Source organism: Colias eurytheme, chromosome 15, assembly GCF_061535395.1.
Source record: "Colias eurytheme isolate Ceu_HAF_F1 chromosome 15, ilColEury1 Martin Lab GWU primary, whole genome shotgun sequence".
NCBI classification, from domain to species: Eukaryota; Metazoa; Arthropoda; class Insecta; order Lepidoptera; family Pieridae; genus Colias; species Colias eurytheme.
The window spans coordinates 4,040,863-4,060,004 of record NC_142994.1 but is presented as its reverse complement, the minus strand read 5'-3'; the positions used below and the strand labels follow the sequence as shown (position 1 = coordinate 4,060,004).

The 19,142-nt window shown below is 36.1% G+C and overlaps 1 protein-coding gene across 4 annotated transcripts; it reads right to left on the bottom strand.

The window, feature by feature from the left end:
- Positions 1–1,043: 1,043 nt before the first annotated feature.
- Positions 1,044–18,402, bottom strand: Liprin-beta (liprin-beta 1). Of its 4 annotated transcripts, none has more exons than XM_090110140.1 (13): positions 17,805–18,402; positions 16,855–17,489; positions 16,314–16,487; positions 9,837–9,983; positions 8,258–8,420; positions 5,819–5,978; positions 5,003–5,225; positions 4,509–4,719; positions 3,717–3,956; positions 3,174–3,285; positions 2,962–3,058; positions 2,478–2,588; positions 1,044–1,419 (listed from the first exon to the last, which is right to left on the bottom strand). In XM_090110140.1, exons 1-13 carry the CDS (start codon positions 18,076–18,078, stop codon positions 1,345–1,347), a joined length of 2,622 nt encoding a protein of 873 aa, XP_089966266.1. In that variant the 5' UTR covers positions 18,079–18,402; the 3' UTR covers positions 1,044–1,344. The 4 variants fall into 4 exon arrangements, with proteins under 4 accessions (XP_089966266.1, XP_089966267.1, XP_089966268.1 ...); XM_090110141.1 differs by having other exon boundaries at positions 2,495–2,588; positions 17,805–18,401; XM_090110142.1 differs by having other exon boundaries at positions 8,318–8,420; positions 17,805–18,401.
- Between the last annotated feature and the right edge of the window lie 740 nt (positions 18,403–19,142).

Here is a 19,142-nt window from a genome sequence, read left to right as displayed (position 1 = left end):
AGAAATTAGATTATAATTTATTAATACATATTTTTAATTATTATACAGTAGAACCTCGATAACTTAAACCTCGATAACATAAAAACCTCTGTAACTTCAAAAAATAATACGTTCCCTTCCCATCAGAGCCCAAAACCTCTTTAACTTAAAATACGCAACCTCTATAACTTAAATAAATAATCTCTGTATTGGCCCTCAGTAACTTAAAGAAATGGGTCCACACCCTCTATAACATAAAATTATTTGTCAATGAGTCATTTTGAAAGAGTGTCAAAACAAAGGTTTCGGTATTTATTGCTTGCACGTGTTTACTTTGTATTGTTAACGTAAACAATACATTACCTATTGTTTGCTTTATCGAAATTCTTCAAAGCTTTGCGGCGGATAGCTTTATAACAACGACTTACTTGCATCATAAGTTTTTGATAATTGTCCTGGAAACATCGCTTTACTTACTGTGTGATAAAACTGGCTTAAAATGAGTCCAAAAAGAAAACTAACAACCCTCACCTACGCTGATAAATTAAAAGCTATAGAAGCAGTGAAAAATGGATATACCCTTGATAACTTAAAACCTCTATAACTTAAAATATTTTTTGTTTCCCTTGGACTTTAACTTATCGAGGTTCTACTGTACTAATAAATAATTTAAACACAATAAACTTAGTACTTGAAAACCAACCATCAAGCTATTCTATTATTTCATTTATAAACTTTAATCCCTTAGTGATCTAAGTGTGATTTATTTTAAAGACTCGCATTGCTTTGCATATTCAAACTTCCGTAATTTTTCACCAACCACTATAAATAATGAATCTGTGCGTGCGTATATGTCATATGTGAAAACATTTTATTTACAATTATTTCGTTTCAGCGCTCTCGTGTAATATAGAAAAAGAAAACGAACACGTGTGCTTTAACAGCGACGCGTGTCGCTGACAATCAACATTAGCATATCGTATGTACACACGCATACGTTCGATAATATAAGATTATTGCACGTTAACGACATACACGCACGCACACATATAAGTTATATATAACCAACATAAGCAAGTCCTGCGCGTGTGCTATAAAAACGCCTTAACGCACACATGCTCAAATTCTGCGCGTGTGCTATAACAACTACACGCACGCACACATGTACCCAACATGAACACATCCTGCGGCCTGCGTGTGTGCCATAACAACTACACACACATGCACCCAACACGATCACATCCCACGTGCCACGTCAGTAGCGTCCCGGACGCCGGCACGCGCGCACGTGTCCGCGTTTATGTCCGCTGCGTGCGCGCGCTAGAGCACGGTCTCGGCGCCGGCGCACACACGCAGCGGCGCGGGCTAGTGGCCGCGAGTGACGTCACGCGGGGGACAGGCACCCGACTCGCCGGCTGCCGCTGATTTTGCTCTCGTCGTCTGTTTCGGGAACACAACATTCAAATAAGAATGCAAGAATACGGTAACAAATAATATATTATGAATGGGTACGCTATTAAGAATGTATTGTTTTTCAAAATAGATAATAAATAAATATGACTACATACTTAAATTTACATTAAAACACCCAAAAAACAACAATTTATACCCAAAAGCGAAATTATCCACACCAGTTATTAATTTCGTTAATTAATGTTTAGTAAAGCCAAAAACTCCCGTATATAGCTAGTTTGTTCAATATCCAAAATTGCACTGAAGCTTCACCACAACCATATTCCTAAATCCTAATTACAAAATACGTACTTACTATTCACGTCATTAATATTACCCCAATCATATTTCACTAGAAAATATCCAAGATTATAAAATAACACCAGATTATAACTTCAGAATGTAAAATCTTTTTCTACAATTATTTACCGATAAAAACTTGCAAGAAATTGTTTCAACTTGGCTATCTATCTTTCTTTCTGCAACGCTTTCAAGCTAATCTAGGGAACCTATTTAATTTAAATGTTTCTCAATGGCCCAACCCCTAACTTCAGGTTTTCAAAACTCAATTCGCTACGTGCGTTTATCGCAAATCCAATATTTTGATCGTCCCAATATTTATCGGCCGAATCATAAGATATTAAGGCCTCTCTTATAGTATCAGTTTATCCGTATTTGTAACTAGCTGTGCTCCGCGGTTTCACCCGCATTGCTCCGTTCCTGTTGGTCTTAGCGTGATTATATATAGCCTTCCTCGATAAATGGGCTATCTAACACCGAAAGAATTTTTCAAATCGGACCAGTAGTTTCTGAAATTAGCGCGTTCAAACAAACAAACTCTTCAGCTTTATAATATTAGTATAGATACTCTTTCTAGTAATATCTATTTTTTACCCAAAAAAAAATCAATAAAACATGCACTTATCCCAACAATCACATCCCCCTAAAACACTGCGCTAACACCAACCGATCGAACCAAACAAATTGACACTTTCATATAGTTAAGTGTAAAGTGTACATGCAGTTAGTAGTGTTAGTGCACTTACACCGTCACCCGCGTCACCTGAGCAGTCGTCGTGCAGTGGACACACGAGCTCGCCTAGATCTTCCTCGCGGCTTTTCTTGCGTTTTAGCGAAAATTGACTCCTCTTTGGCACCTGGAATGTTCAGCGATACTTATGTGTATTATTTCATATGAATTGTGAATTGTATTTAAGGTTAAATATCTTACTGCGATAATAATTTACAGTGTGGGTGTTGAAACAGATATAATAACAAATTTCACTTTTTAATACCATCACATTTGATCATATATTATGTGATCGAAGCTTTAATTGAATTTACTATGAATTCTTACTAACATAATACATAGTTTTAAGTTTATACTTAAAACTATGTATAATGCTTATGTATTTAATATATTCGACGATTTTTACTTCTTTACAATAAAAAAAAATGCCCTCAATGCCCAGCTAAATAAGTAACCCTTATGAAATTATTAAACAAAATGAAATGAAATATTTTAGAAACCTTATATTTGGTAGTAGCAGTGAGTGGTTGGTAACCCAAGGTTTGTTCGGCGTTACGCTTCTGTTGTATCACGTCGCGTCCTAAAAGATCGTTAAATCTGAAATATGAACAAAATATGGTAGTTAAATTTAAAGGATTTGAAAAAAATATATTTATAAACGTTATTACAAACCGCTAAACATTTTATTAGTTAATCGAAATAGTTAAATTACCTCTGTGTAAGATGTCGCCGTAATAACGTCTTGTTAGCGGGAATATTGAGGAGCGCCGCGAGCAGCTCGGCTGTAAAACGTGGCTCTAGTAACATGAGACCTCCGTGAACACCTGCAATCCATACTTAATATTATAAAAGCGAAAGTAACTCTGTCTGTCTGTCTGTTACTCAATCACGCCTAAACTACTGAACCAATTTGCATGAAATTTGGTATAGAGATATTTTGATACCCGAGAAAGGACATAGGCTACCTTTTATTGCGAAATACCACGGGCGAAGCCGGGGCGGACCTCTAGTGAAAAATAAAAGCTTGTAAAAGAATGTAAACCTTTCCTTCGGTTTCTTTTTCAACTTCTGATAGCGTTTACACATTCATATTCACCACTTACCACGTCACTACAAAACATTATCGAATGGCATGTGCACTGTTTACATGATCGTTATTAGCCCCTCTTGTTTGTAAGTATATACATATTTATATCATTGTATTAGCCTAATAAAATATTCGTAAAGGACGCAACTATATGTTATCTGTACTCACCCGCCCCACGCAGGTTAGGCGCGTATTCCGCTAAATCGATCTCTTTCAACCACTGCATGACTCTATGCGAAGACCACCGAGCTAACTCCACCGCGGGTGTACTCCCCGCACCCCCCAGAGCAATCCCCGCACCCCCGCTCTCGCCCTCCATGTCTGAACCAACGAGGGCAACTTCCCCTTCTGCTGCGCGACGGATCATTGTGTCAGGGTTGAACTTGTTGTCGCGGAGCACTTGGATGCCTGTGAATCGATAGATATAAAGAAATTTAATGTGAATTACTCAAATAAAAAGAAAGTGAAAGTGTTTAATTGGAGAGGATTGCCCATTCCACTGTGTAAACTGTAATTAATCAGATTATTTACACAGTCATTCAATTATAAATCTTCAAAATTGTTTGGTTAAACTTTTATTTACGATTACAGAATAATCTAATTATGAAACAGATTTTGAAGTGAAACTTTTCTGCGTGGAGACTAAAATATCAAGGTCACGTCATGGCAATACCATCACGTGATGGGAGTACGGCGACGATTTTGGTATCTTTGAATCTTGCCAAAGAAGTTTTATTTCTGACACGTGTGCTCTGCACACACGCACTTTTTTTAAGCTATTGCATAGCTTCTATCGCGGGCCTTGAGCGCGGGGACCGAATCCAGAAATTGCGTAACGAAAAACCTCGCTCCTCACTCCGACGGGCGCAGAGGTGTGGCTTGAAGGCATAGCATGCAATAGCTTTACTGCGGCAGTCCCCGAGTGCCACACGTATTTTTTATTTTTTTTTGCCATCTTACCTCTCCTAATAGAGAGTGCGTGCAGCGCATGCGTGACCCGCAGGTGGTTATATAAGTCGGAGTGCGTGAGGCGGTGCAGCAGTCGCGCGTCGAGCGCCGCCTCGGCCGCAGCTGCGCGCGCGCCGCACACGCCCACGTCCTCCAGCCACCGCAGCGCCCACGCTGTGTCCAGTCGACCAGCTGCCGTTAGCATCGCGTCGCCGTGACCACCCTGCAATAAGAGATATAAACGTAAAAGTGGTAGTTCATAAGAATAAACTAAACAAAATTCAACGCTGTGTATTTGCCAAAATCTCAATTTCATACGCAGAATTGTACTTCAATACTATATTATGTATACGTAACTATCCAAACAAATTTGAAATTAATAACAATCCAGATTTTATACAACTGTAAACAACATATTCTTTTTAGTCAACTAAGAATCATGACATCTCATAAAATCAACACACTTTTATACTTTCATATTAAATTGCAAGTTGCATAAAACTCACCAAAAGATCAGTAATAGCGAGCACAATTTTCTTCTTATGCATTGGATGTTTTATTCCCAATTCTTTCTCTATATTTCCTGGCGAAGCAGATGCGATAACACCGCGAGCGTCTGGTGAAGAACCCAGCCAAGTACGAGCCGCTGGTGTGTACGCGTCTAGACCGAGGTGTTCTAGCCAACCGCATGTTGTATCGCAGTCCCATTGGCGGACGTCTGTTGTTTGCCTAGAATGAAAGGGCGTCAAAAGTTGTAATCTTGTTAACATTCTATTGATGTAACTGTTGAAATAATTGTATATTGAAACACAACTTGTGGATGCTGATAAATTATCTTTATTTTTATAATACTTTATTACAAACTACATTGTGCGCACACGACATTACACCACGAACCACAGAGACAGGAGGAGGGCAAAGACAATTGCAGTTCACAGTGATACCATACAGACTATACAATAACCAAAATACAGATTATAATATTTGCCTATTACAACAGTAAATTATAAGTTCAACTATTTATTACCATGTTTATTGAATATAGAAATTAGTTGGTAGATAGATATAAAATGTATATTTGTCTAGTGATATAATATCGAAACATCGTTCGGATTTATATACCCTCATTATAATGTTTTATCATTAAACGGATTGGTCGATTGATAATATTATTTACTTCTACCACAATCACTACTTGACGAAATCCTATATTAACTACTTGATAACATTTTTAACATTTTAAAAATAATTTTCTCATCAAAATAAACCACAACTAAAAGACGACACCTATAAAAATGTACAAATAAAACGTATTTACATACCAGGGCATAGTCTGCGGCCGTTGTCTCGGCGCAGACGCACGTAACGAGGACCGTGACAGTTCATCTCCCTCCAGCCTCACACTCCCACTGCCCAGCCGAGCTCGAACCTCCCGTAACGATGGTGACGGACTACCACGTGGTATGGCGTCTTCTTTCTCCGCTATAAAGTCAATTTAATGTCAATAAAAAGTCGTGTGGCACTCGGGGACTGCCGCGGTAAAGCTATTGCATGCTATGCCTTCAAGCCACACCTCCGTGCCAGTCGGAGTGGGGAGCGTGAGGTTTTTTCGTTACGGAATTTCTGGATTCGGTCCCCGCGCTCAAGGCCCGCGAGCTATAGCTTAATATTTTTTTATTATGTAGAAAATTGTATAAGTTGAGGCTATTTACATTTTTTGCGTTTAAAAATTTGTGCAAGAATGACTAATTGCAAGTATTTGGAACGTTATAAACGTTAAATGATTCAAGCAATTGTAGAAGAATTATATAATTAATTAAATAAGGCAATGGTTATTGCTACGAACTTGTGCAAGTAGAAAATAGTGATAAGAAAATTATGAAGCTCAGCGTATACTTATGCATTATATTTGACTATAAATCATAATACAAGTAGGACACATTATACACAGAATATGGGAAATTGCATTTGAAGTTGTCCTGACATTAAGTGTACGCTCGCTTTAAAATCAATATTTACAAAGCTCCTATACTCCACAAATCATGTTAAAAGCATGCATTCAATGTACATCACTTAGCGGATACTCCGTTGTAATGGAACTTAGAGCGACAAACAATAATAGTGTAGGTTTGCTTTAAAAACTTTTACGTTGACAAGTTTTATAGGTAGGATCTTTAAAAAATTCAGCGAGGATATATCCTTGTTTATCTTGACTGAACTTTTAAACAATTAAGAATTTTAATAGTTCTAATAAATCTAAAAATGAACTGAAATTGAATATACTTTTTCTTAAAAATTGTAATAATAATAATTGCCCTTTAAGAGCAAACAAAAGAGCCGTTTTTCCATACAAACGTAGTCCCCTGTTTCCTCCCGGATTGTGCCACTAGAGCAATATATTTTTTACTATTAATCTATGGTAACTTTAGCCATGTTCCTACGTTTTCCTTTTTGTCATATCTTAATTATTAAAAAAGATATGAATCTTTCAAAACGTAAGAAATAGGACAGATATTCCGTTATGTTCCGTCTTCCATAAAACGAATTTTTGAACATTATATAAAAAAGTAAAACGTAGATACATAGCCTACTAAATTATGAAAAAAGTAATTAAATCGGTCCAATATTGGAGGAGGAAACAGGGGACTACGGAACGTAGAATTTGCGTAATTTTCCTAGGTATTTTCGGCCCGAGCTGCAGTTGTCCCTGTCCCGCTCTACAGGGGAAGCTTGAGGCATAGCGCGACAGCAATAGATAATAGGAAAACCTAATTTTGAATACTCGTTTTGTTGGCTCTTAATATAAAAAATAAAAAATTACCTAACTAATATAATAAAAGGAATTGTATCAAAGAACTTTAAGGCAAACTATAGTAGAGCCATTTTAATAGGCAACATTTGACAGTTCAACAAAATTCTACAACGTAACCTAGTAACGACAACATAGAATAACATGATATTTCTTTCTGTTAGATCTGCACATTTGCTTAACTTTTTTCAATAACGATTACATATTTATAATAATAATGACCGATACAAGTAATTTTAAGATTTCATTTTACTGATGAACCATTCTAAACATAATAAACAATTTCTGAATTGAAGAACTGACGTCGCTACAATTTTGTGTCAATAAACCTTTTTTCTTTTTAAATACCAGAGATGTTACTCTAAAAATCGAGATCTGACATCTAGAATCGAATGCATTGATTACTTGTGAACAAAAATCATCATAAATTAATAAATTCGATTTACAAATGTATCAAATCCGTATCGATTAATTCACTTTAATCGATGTTTTTAAGCAGGTTACCTCTCTTCGAAGATAAAATTGATAGACGTCAAATGTTGCCTATTAAATTGGCTCGACAATATAAATCAGAATATATATTCAAGGCACTCACAACTACTCTAATTTCATAGATTGTATAACTTTCTAGCTGCAATCTCACAACTAAATCAACCAACTACCCTCATCTGCACCAAAAAAAAAAGACGGGTTGCACTCCGGGAGTGCCGGCAGAAGTGAAAACTTGATTATCAACGTTCAACATGTTTGATATTTTGGAATGGTATCTGTCTTACGCATGGAATATAAGGGCTAAAAAAAAAATTCGTCTTACGCTTTTTCGATCAGGTCACGAGTTTAAGATTTTATACCCATTACAGAAAAAGTGCTCAACGCCGCTAAAGAAGTTTTCACTTCAAAAAAGCACAATCGACAATCATTAGCACCATGCTGGGGGCGAAACCCCAGAGACCTAGGTTCGGCACCGATTGTCCGCGGCCGCGAGCCACCACCATGTTGTTGATGTGTTTACCGAACGCGAGCCGCGCGTCCGTCGCGAGCACCGACGAGCGCGGTAATGAGGAGTACGCGTGCGTGTTGCGCTCGATCTGCCGCCCGTAGTTCGCGGGCGGCGTCTGCGGATAATAATAAGCTTTAAACAAATCATAAAAATATGTCATGTAAAAATAACATATCATGAACATAATTATCATCTTTTATTCGATATAAAAAATGTAAATAGTCGCAGTCGTTCTCTTGCATTCAAAACTGTAAAAAGATCGTAGAAAACAATACGACTGACAGACAAATACAAAAAATTAACATCAACTATAACTTTATTTTATACTAGCGGTCCGCCCCGGCTTCGCCCGTGGTACATATTTCGCAATAAAAGGTAGCCTATGTTCTTTCTCAGGGTCTAAAGATTGTCTGTGCCAAATTTCATCAAAATTGGTTGAGAGGTTTATGCGTGAAAACCATACATACATACATACATACATAATTACAAACTTTTCCTCTTTATAATATTAGTATAGATGGACTACCTTTCTGCCCACCGGACTTAAAATACAGAAACTTAAAAAACACAAATCAAGTTTTAGTTACTTATTCATAGGAATTTATATGATTAATAATCACAAAGCAACAACAGCATAAAATATTTTGTTCTTTGTTGCCTAACGTGTTCATTTTCTCCTCTTTGATGTTATTGTCAAAACTCAGCCTCCTAAATGCGTAATATATGTCGTATAAAAATCTAGGTTAGTTTGAAACTAAACTCAAGGGGAATGTCTAAATGTGCCTCATTAGGCTGTCATTAGGCCTCAGAGCGACTCATTAGTCCCGTTTGTTGTATTCTACGCATATGAAGGACTTTTGTTGTGAAAAGCTCCATTTGAGGTCGAAAAAATCGATGAAAGTATATTTTTTTGTATTGTTCTATTATTTTGTACCTATACCTTTAAGATACTAGGTGTACATGAAAAAAGTTTTGTCTGTCTTCAAAAATTCATACACTCATATCATCTATAGACGAATCAATGTTTTGAAGGTCAATTGGTACCCATAAATGTATAAGTAACACATTAAACTACTTTCTTAATCTAGCTGTAAAAAGTGGAACAACTGAATAATATAATGAACTGACACTATCTAATTTTAATAGATATTTAGCAAAACATAATTTTAGATAAAAAAATACAGACAAACTTATAGCAATGGACACCAATTTGTTCGCGTTTGATCTTTTAAGACGCGATTTTCCCGAGTAATTAGCAATATTTATTAACTCCGCTCTTATCGGTACGGTATTGATCTAAGCGTAATCTTCTAAAGCCTATCATTACCTCAATAAACGGGCTATCCAACATTAAAATATTTATTTCATACTTATATAAAATTGTATTTTCAAAAATTGAATTTTAGTTTTTTGTTTGTTCTGTCTTGCGAAGTCACTGAAATGTTACTTCTTTTCTTTCTTAAAGATGTGTAATCATAATAAAATACAAATGTATGTAAATTAGTCCAGAGTGTTAGTGTATAGCACTCACCCTCGGCGGTGCCGGGCGTGGTACGGGCGCGTCGGGCGGCGGCGAGCGCTCCAGCACGCCCCGCTCGGCCGCCCGCAACCGAACTTCGCTCAACTTCGACAGCAATTCCAACTTTTGCGTCTCGAGCGATGAACGCTGCAGCATTTCCTGTAACGATCACACGCCCATGCAGTTTGCCGTCGTTTGCGATGTGGTAGTTTGCAAGGTAATTGAAGTTCGAAAAACTAATCACAGAGCGCTCTTCGTTTGGAATTAGGTGCCACCACTCATCACTAAGCCAATCAGCAAGCAAGAATAAATACTTATAATCGTTGCTCTTATAAAATCAATTTGACATTGGCTGGATACATAGCAAAAACTGAACGAAATCATAGTATATTAATTATAAACTAGATATAGTATATGAAACAAGGGGTATAAGCTTAGAGCTTATCAATATTATGAACACATTCCAACCTTGTAACAATTTTCTAGAGATAATAATAGGTTTCATATAAGCGTGATGTAGGAAAGGAAGTAAGTCGTTTGTTTGCCACAACAAAATGTACAACTACCCTATATAACTCATGTTGCTCTATGCAAAATTGTAGAGCGGCTGTTAGTTATTTTATGTATTAAAATTATAATTTTGGCAATGAATAATAAGTAGGGAAACAGTTCAACAACTTGAACTCATCATTTCCAAGTTGGAATAGGATAAAAACTGTGCCAGATCCCACGGAATAGTAACGGAAGCAATTAAAATACCCACTGCGCACTTCACAAGCTATGAAACTATAAAACCTCGCTTGAATTCAGTTCATTTTTTATTTTCTTTGTTTTGCTTAATATGAAAAATTCTAGCGCGAAATAGTTTACATATTTTAATTTATCTCGTATATAGGTTAATGTGTGTCGGAGCTTATCAAGGGTTTCGCACTAAAAGGTAATTAAGTATCCATTGAACTAAACCCGCAAAGTCATTACCGTGACGCTTTTCATAACCGTGAAAACCATGAAAACTAATGGACGTCGAGTACCTAATTAAAAGATGAATATTTTATCTTATTTATGGTACGGGAGCTATTAACGTTAAAAAAAAAGTCATTTTAGTATAGTTGGTTTTTTGATATACTGTTCCTCTTGCTATTTCGGTTAGAGTCCGGGCTGTCTGGCTGGTCGCAGTGGTTGCGTTTTTTAGTGCGCATCTCATCTGCACAGGATAATTTCCTTAATTTAAAGTCATTTTTTAACGCGTAATTTTTAATATTTTGCCTTTAGATAGATCCATCAGACATAATTTTTTTATTGCAAGACGTTTTTTTCGTTGTTAAATAGGTGCCAGACGCAATTTTTTATTTCGTTTTTATAAAAAATTAAAATTATTTTAGAATGTCTGTAAATTTCATATTATGTTCTTCAAACATAATATAATCTAAAATTAATTAGCCAGACGCTAATTCGATTGTTAAGTATTAAATACGTACAAATAAAAACGTAGTGAAAGTAGGTAAGTATAACAATTTGATGATTGTGTATATGGAGAGATAGTTTAAAGTGCAAGAGAGATAGAAAGGGTCGGCCGCGAAAATTAAATAACAATAAAAAATAACTTTTTTTTTTCGAAAATATAAGATACATAGAAATTGAATTGTTCCTACTCTAGGATTCCCTGTGTTGTGGGAACAAGTACCTTCCATTGGTACATTTTATTCCTTAGGCTAAAAAATAAACTATTAGGGTACATCAACAATCTTCTATACAAAACAATTTTTTTATTACTTAACTATTAAGTTATGGGTTTAAATGAAAACAGCGATTACATAAACTTATTTATATTGTTTCCACCGCGTACAAGAAGAAAAAGAACCACAGACAAAATACAGTGTTGCCAATACAAGTTAAATTTTCTAATATAATATATCTAATATTAACTAGCGACCCGCCCGGCCCTGGCTTCGCACAGGTGCAATGCTGATACTAAATACACTGCAGAAAAACTGTGAACGTTGAATATAAAAACATAGCGGCCCGCTCCGGCTTCGCACGGGTATAAAATATATATAGCCGGGCGGCCGGCTGGTACCGCCGCAAACGCTACGTCCCGCAATTTTTAAATCTGTAATATCTTCGAAAATATTCACTTAAATCATACGGTGTAAAGGGCCATATAGATCTATATTAAATGAACAATGTATTCAAGGTCTTTAATTGGTTAAGTATTAATGCTGTATTGGTTAAAATCGTTTCGAAAATCTTCAGCTAAATCGCTTAAATCGCTTAGCCATTATTTGTCGTAAAAAGTAAATGACAAAAAAAGTTATTGTGGGTTATCCATAAGAGATAGACATATACCATCACGGACTTTTCTGTAGACCTTTTCAATGTGTACTATAGTTACTTAGTACATTATTTTGATAAAACTCGTAGGGTGCCTGCGTTTGCACTGTAAGTGGAAAAAATGTAATTATTTACGAAATCACATTAGAAACCTCAAAAATAACAGTACTTCTCCACTATTTAATGGATGTTATTATACATATAAACCCCCCACTTGAATCACTCTATCCATTTAAAAAAAACACATCAAAATCCGTTGCGTAGTTTCAAAGATTTAAAGAGACAGAGGGACAGAGAAAGCGACTTTGTTATAAACTATGTAGTGATGATGATAACAATATTAATTCATTAATCTTAATTCTTATTATATATACATAAATCTCGTGTCATAATGTTTGTCCTCAATGGAATCCTAGACCACTTAACCGATTATAATAAAATTCGCACACCATGTGCAGTTCGATCCAACTTGAGAGATAGGATAGTTTATACATGTAGGTACCATACGGGCGAAGCCGGGGCGGACCGCTAGTATACCTATATAAATTCATGCTAACTACTTTAGTTAAATTCAATACAAACTTAAACATGCGAGTGTGTGTGTGTTCACGTGTGTGTGTCGTGTGTGGTGTGGTGTGTGTGTGTTGTGTGTGTGTATGTGTGTACATCAATATTGAAACAAACTTTCTAGTTGTTTACAGATGATGGAATATTGGAAAACAATAACAATTCCTTAGACGATAACATAAATAATTCTGACAGTGTGAGGAAAGATGATGATGATGATGATTATGAAGATGGCTTTTTAAATTTAACAATGTAATTGTTTAACCTTCATTGATAAAGTTTTTATTCCATTCTTTTCAATGTATGGTAACTTTAATTTATTTTTCACTTTTATGTTTATTTTTTTTCATTTTAGCTTTTATTTATAAGAACGTAAGTGTAAATAATATTGTATTCTTGCAATTATTTCCTGTCGCATAGTTAAAATACACTAGCTGATGAGCTGCATGCTTCATTACTTTTTTTTATATATACACATTATTTAATACTTAACAATCGAATTAGCGTCTGGCTAATTAATTTTAGATTATATTATGTTTGAAGAACATAATATGAAATTTACAGACATTCTAAAATAATTTGAATTTTTTATAAAAACGAAATAAAAAATTGCGTCTGGCACCTATTTAACAACGAAAAAAACGTCTTGCAATAAAAAAATTATGTCTAATGGATCTATCTAAAGGTAAAATATTAAAAATTACGCGTTAAAAAATGACTTTAAATTAAGGAAATTATCCTGTGCAGATGAGATGCGCACTAGAAAACGCAACCACTGCGACCAGCCAGACAGCCCGGACTCTAACCGAAATAGCAAGAGGAACAGTATATCAAAGAACCAACTATACTAAAATGCTCACTTGTCAACGTTGGTAGCTCCTATACGATTATATATCTCGAGTCTCATTATGAATAAATACAAATTTATACAAAGAGAAATGCAACAAATACGGTCGTCGGGTTTTGTGCAGTAAAACAAAACATATTGTTCTCGGAATCTCTATTACAATATCAGTATGAAATGAAAGGTCGTTATATATTTTTCTATGCACAAAAATATGTGTATAAGTAAAAATTTTAGAGATAATTAATAAATATTACACTATTTTATGAATTCCTAACTTGTACTTAATCTAATTTTGTGTTCTATTGGTACCTACCTACTATATTTCTGTCCTTTAATTAATTTTTATCATAAGTATATGCCTCAAAAATACCTTATTGTATAAACTTTCACACTGTATTTTAATTCAACAGAATCGTTTCAGACTGTACGGTGAAATAATCTCACATCATCACATACACACGTACGATTTTATTACACCTAGTAGTTGAAACAGTTACCTGTTAACTCATTTCTTTAATCCTAAATTCATGCCATTAAGTGAAAACTACTACTTGATTAATAGGAAGGTTTTTCTACTCTAAAGACTTGACTTATTTCGATTTATTGAGAAAACCTATAAAACCCAATCAGGGCAATTTAAAACGAGTTTTTTTGTGTTTCATTTTCAGAACGGATAATAATCGGTTATAGATAAAAGCTACTAAAGAAAGTTATGCATATAGAGCGCCTTATCTAAGTTCTCAACAACTTATTTTAAAGCATCTTTCGCAATAATGCGAAAGAAGCTAGTCTACCCGCGGTACATGAGCTTTTGCTCATATACCGAAAGAAGCTAAAAAGCTTCTTTCGTAACTTTATTTTCTTCCTATACCTATTCTTATCAAATGCCATGGATATATACCTATGTATGGTTAAAAGAAGTATAAGATATAAATGTTGAAATATTTCCAGATCCCACATTGCCGGGCTGCAGTAAATCTTAGAAATGTCTGTATAAACAAGGGATTCTCTTTGGAAAATAAACAGACGGGAATAAACTTTATCAATCCGACATTTTATAGCTGCATTTACTCTTATCTCGTTTAATAAAAAGCACGCGTGCTGTAGGCGTTCGAAGCGAACTACGCGACGAGCAAATAGACTACGGTATTATAACTGTTTGTGTTAACTATGCATTTACCTTGCATCGTAGTTAGAAAATATAGCATAAACATGTATGAAGTAGATACCTTATATCCTACATGTTTTATATAAAAGTTATCAGATAAAATATATGTCTTTAATGTACAAAGAGCTGACGAACAACGTTACTAGGGCAGTTTTATCACGAACAAAAAAACCGTTAACGAATCAAAACTCTAACATAAATTTGCATTATTTTTTTTTTTAATTCACGCAATCAGTTAAAATATTTCATGTAAGGAATCAAATCCATCAGCCCCCGGAATCACAGACACAATAGAAAATCTATTGTGTCGTGCCCCGATCGGGCCGCTCGGTGGTCAATGGGCTAACATTATGATTAACTTGTATTCTATGGCAAAATTTACAAACTTGTAATTAATGGAGAAAGTAATAGGTAATCACTAGCCTTTTTTAAATTTGCAACATTTCTGTTATAAAATGCACTACCTACCATAATTACTAGCAGTCCTTCAAACTTTTATTTACTTGTATACGTGGCGCACGTGATGCTAACTAAATTGATGCCATCCATTAACGTATTTTACGATGAACAGTGTTGTGGGCTTCCTCAATTCAGTTAACAAATATACACCGATGTAATATTTCATAAACCGACGCTTTTATTGGCCTCGTTTGTTCTGACTCATCATTACTTTTAGTTGTATTACGTGCTGTTCTCTTAACAACGGTGTAGAGGTTGCTATGAATGATACGATTAAATCTGACGAAGAACAGACGTTACAGTCGAATAGACTTTTTAAAACGAAGCTTATCTTAATGGGGTTATTTTGGCACATTTATTTCATTATTAAAATCTGCTACATATCTTGTGTTCAGTTCATGTAATGTTTGAATAGGATATCAGAATATAAAAATAAAAATACCAAAGAACATAATATATTATCTACATTTAATAAACTTATTCCCGAAATAGAGAAAACATAGGAATTAACATGGCAACTAATCATGTTTTAGTTTAGTTCCAAAGTAATAATTCAGTTGTTTAAATAGCTTTCCCGGAAAGGACGCAGTTTATCAAATTCTTGGAGCAATTTTCATTCCGGTACCAATAAATTATAAGAGCGGTGCTATTAAAATAAGGTTGTACAACCACTTTCGGAAAATGCTAAAGATATTTTAAAGGAACATAAACATATTCTAACTCCGCCCAAACAATCAACAATTATAGCAGAAGTACATCGTCAAGCGAGTTAGAAATTGTACGGCCCACGCCAATCATGTTTATTCAATCACTATTCCACTGGGTACCGTGCGCTTTAAATGCTAAGCAGATTTACACCTGCTTTGAATAATTGAGTTGTACTCGTCGGTACCGTTGTCTTTAAATCTAATTTGGTTGTTGCCTCAAGTAAATGGACTTAATCATTCTACGGTGTGAAAATCAGAAGTACCAGATATTCCCCTAAATAACTTTATTTGATATTTTGTATGGATATTTCAATCTTAACCAAATAATCGTATCACAATTAGCATAGATTCTTATTTCTAAGTATGATAAATGGATATTACTCGTAAAATAAAAACAGAAAGTACAATACCTTTTGCAGTCTTTGTTCAGTATCGTCTAGTCGCTGCCTCGCATCGTGTAGCGATCGCTCCAGGTCCGTCATCTTCTCCGTCTGTGCCGCAATTTGTTCTGACAAAACCTGCACTTGTAGCTGTAAGCTCTCCTTATCCGCCTCCAGCCGCCGCACTCGATCTTCTGCGTCATTCTGTAATATTTATTATTCTATTAATTACAACCCATATACAATTCTCATGCGTAACATCGTATCTTCACGTTTATAAATCTTGAAACTACGTCATAACTTCTACGCGATAAAGTTTTGCTATTCTCTTGTGCAAAATTTGTTACGGAGCACGAAGCTTTTAGCGTTGTGTACGAACGCGATTATAAATACAGCTGAGAATAATAAATCAGATATGATTATTATATTAAGTAAATAAAATGTTAATATAGAAATTACAACACTTCTAGAGTTATATCACAATAAAACACGTTATTTCATACGATTAAATCATCTAATTAAAACACGTTAATACATCTATATTTATTAATATTAATTATACACAATATACCTTAAACGGACGAGAAGGAACCGGTGCTAGGGATGGATGTGACGGCCAATTATTATGTTCATGCATACAACAAGGAGGTGGCGGGGGCGGCCCGTGACACCAACACATAGGTGGCCACCATCCGCCTTCCGGCCATCGAAAATGTTCATAAGAATTCCAACGTCGCTGCAGTTCAGGTGGTGTTTCTTCATTTCTCGAGTGACGCGGCCGGGGAGATACCCGTGGGACCGACGGATGCTGTGGCGGTTTCGTTGACAACGATGACCTTGTTTTACGATCACGTTCTCCCCGGTCACTTGGCGTACGACGCCTTCTCTCTAAGCTCGCTGAATTGCAATTATTACCACGAGAACCGACTGAATGCATATCTCCGGTATCTTCCATCATGTCTACGCTTGGCATCCATTTAAAATCCCCATCACATCGTGTACTATTATCAGAACGTCTATTAGGCGTAAGAGTGCGGTAATCTGCATCATGGTCACGCGTCACATATTCTTGGCCATCCGAATCGTCATCATCTTCACTCGAAGAAGTGTCTGAATCAGAAGAATCAGCTCGCTGAGCTGGTGCAGTACGATCCGTCCATCCCGAACATTTCACTGTCGTTTCATCTGGACTGTCCGAGTCACCGCCTGTTATCACATTTTTTAAATAAGTTTAAAACAGTGCAAGTCCCACGTTCGACAACGATCTTCACTTACCCATTGGGGAGTACATGTAAGAACGGACGGCTGGATGTACGTAACCGACAGCCGCCCGTTCTCCATCTTCTTCCTCCTCAAAGGGTTCCGTTAGAAATTCGCGGTCGGACATGAGGCTTCACAATAACGACACTGCGCGACAAGCTCTCAGTATACGAGTCACAAACGCGCCTCTATTTTAGAGTTTGGCCGCGTTCCAGTGTTACTATACGTCATTGAATCATTTACAAAGCGTATATTACGTACTCTCGTGTAAGGGAGGTTCCTCGCTGGATTGAATGGACGCGGAATCGCGCTCTGACGTTTCTGATGCTGTTGATAAAGGGCGCTCACTGATCACAGATACCCGTCTCAATTGATCGTCATGAATGTTATTTCTTGGAGATCGATACACGTTCCTGTCCACTTCGGTGGTTGGACGTGGATTGACCAGTTGAGATTTAACATCAATAGCCGAACGACTATGCAACGCAGCTATAGTGGCAGCTACGATTGATCCCTCGCGGCCGCGTTCACGCATGTTGTAGTTCGAAATGAGTGGCGCCTGTAAGAACACGGTAAACGTACGTGCTCAGAAATAGAACGCGAACGTTCGATCCGTATCCCCGCACCCTTTAAACTTTGATCCTTTTATTAGACAAAAATAAGTGTTATAGCTTTTCACATAAACAAGCCGATCGTTATAAGAAACGTGTATAAACAACGTTTAGGTTATTACGTTACGAAAGTGAACTGCATTGCTACAATTTACAAACATTACACTAAAGATAACACTGGGCAATGCGTAAGCGCATGTGAGCAGCGTGCGGCGCGATGCACACAAGTAACAACACTTGCGCACTCACCGGTAGCCAGTTAACGCCTTCGTATACCGAGCGCCGCCCCCGCCCATCGGTACCGTCTTCGCAGTTAAGTGTCTGATGCACGGTGTGGCTCACTCCTCCAGGAAAATAAAAACTGGTTTTACTCTCTAAGTTTTCATAAATAAACTCGGGGTTATAAGGAGGCTGAACTGAATAATATGAAGGTATTCTCGAATCTTCCAAATTCTGACGCCTCTTGCTTCGAGGTGTTAAGCAGTTCATTGTCTTGTTCTGTATAAAAGTATATTATAGATTTACACGTGTATATTATGGATATTAAAGCATCTTCGGTAACATAAAATAAAATAAAAACAAAATCGTCCCTTTCTCACTCATCGAAACTACGTTGTTATCAGTCACGTACGCTTCAAAAAGGCACGCAATTTCTTTTACTTTCCCCCTAAAGCCCACATAGATAAAAGCACTATATGTATATAGCACACCATTACAATAACAGTTAGGTATAGGAAGATGATTCTGGGTGTCGTGCGTATTGTTGAATGTTTCAAATAAACATCCCCTCGTGTCGGAAATAGAAGACAGCTGTCTCCTTCGTTAACGCTTATAAAATACTTTTTTTAGATTTAAGTCTTTCGTAAACTACAGCTATTTTAGGCATGTATTTTTCTTTTATAGCTTGCACTGTTCACATTAAAATGTCACTGATATAAAATGATATTATCTTATTTGTAGAAAGTAAGTATAAATTCATTTTTATATG

Bases quoted from the DNA above. Each gene is read 5' to 3' on its own strand.
- Liprin-beta (XM_090110140.1), bottom strand. From the start codon at position 18,078: ATGCGTGAACGCGGCCGCGAGGGATCAATCGTAGCTGCCACTATAGCT. The intron at 5,979-8,257 runs GTCTCTGGGGTT...TTGACTTTATAG, and splicing joins ACAATCGGTGCCGAACCTAG to CGGAGAAAGAAGACGCCATA. The intron at 5,226-5,818 runs GTATGTAAATAC...CTTTCATTCTAG, and splicing joins CGGCCGCAGACTATGCCCTG to GCAAACAACAGACGTCCGCC.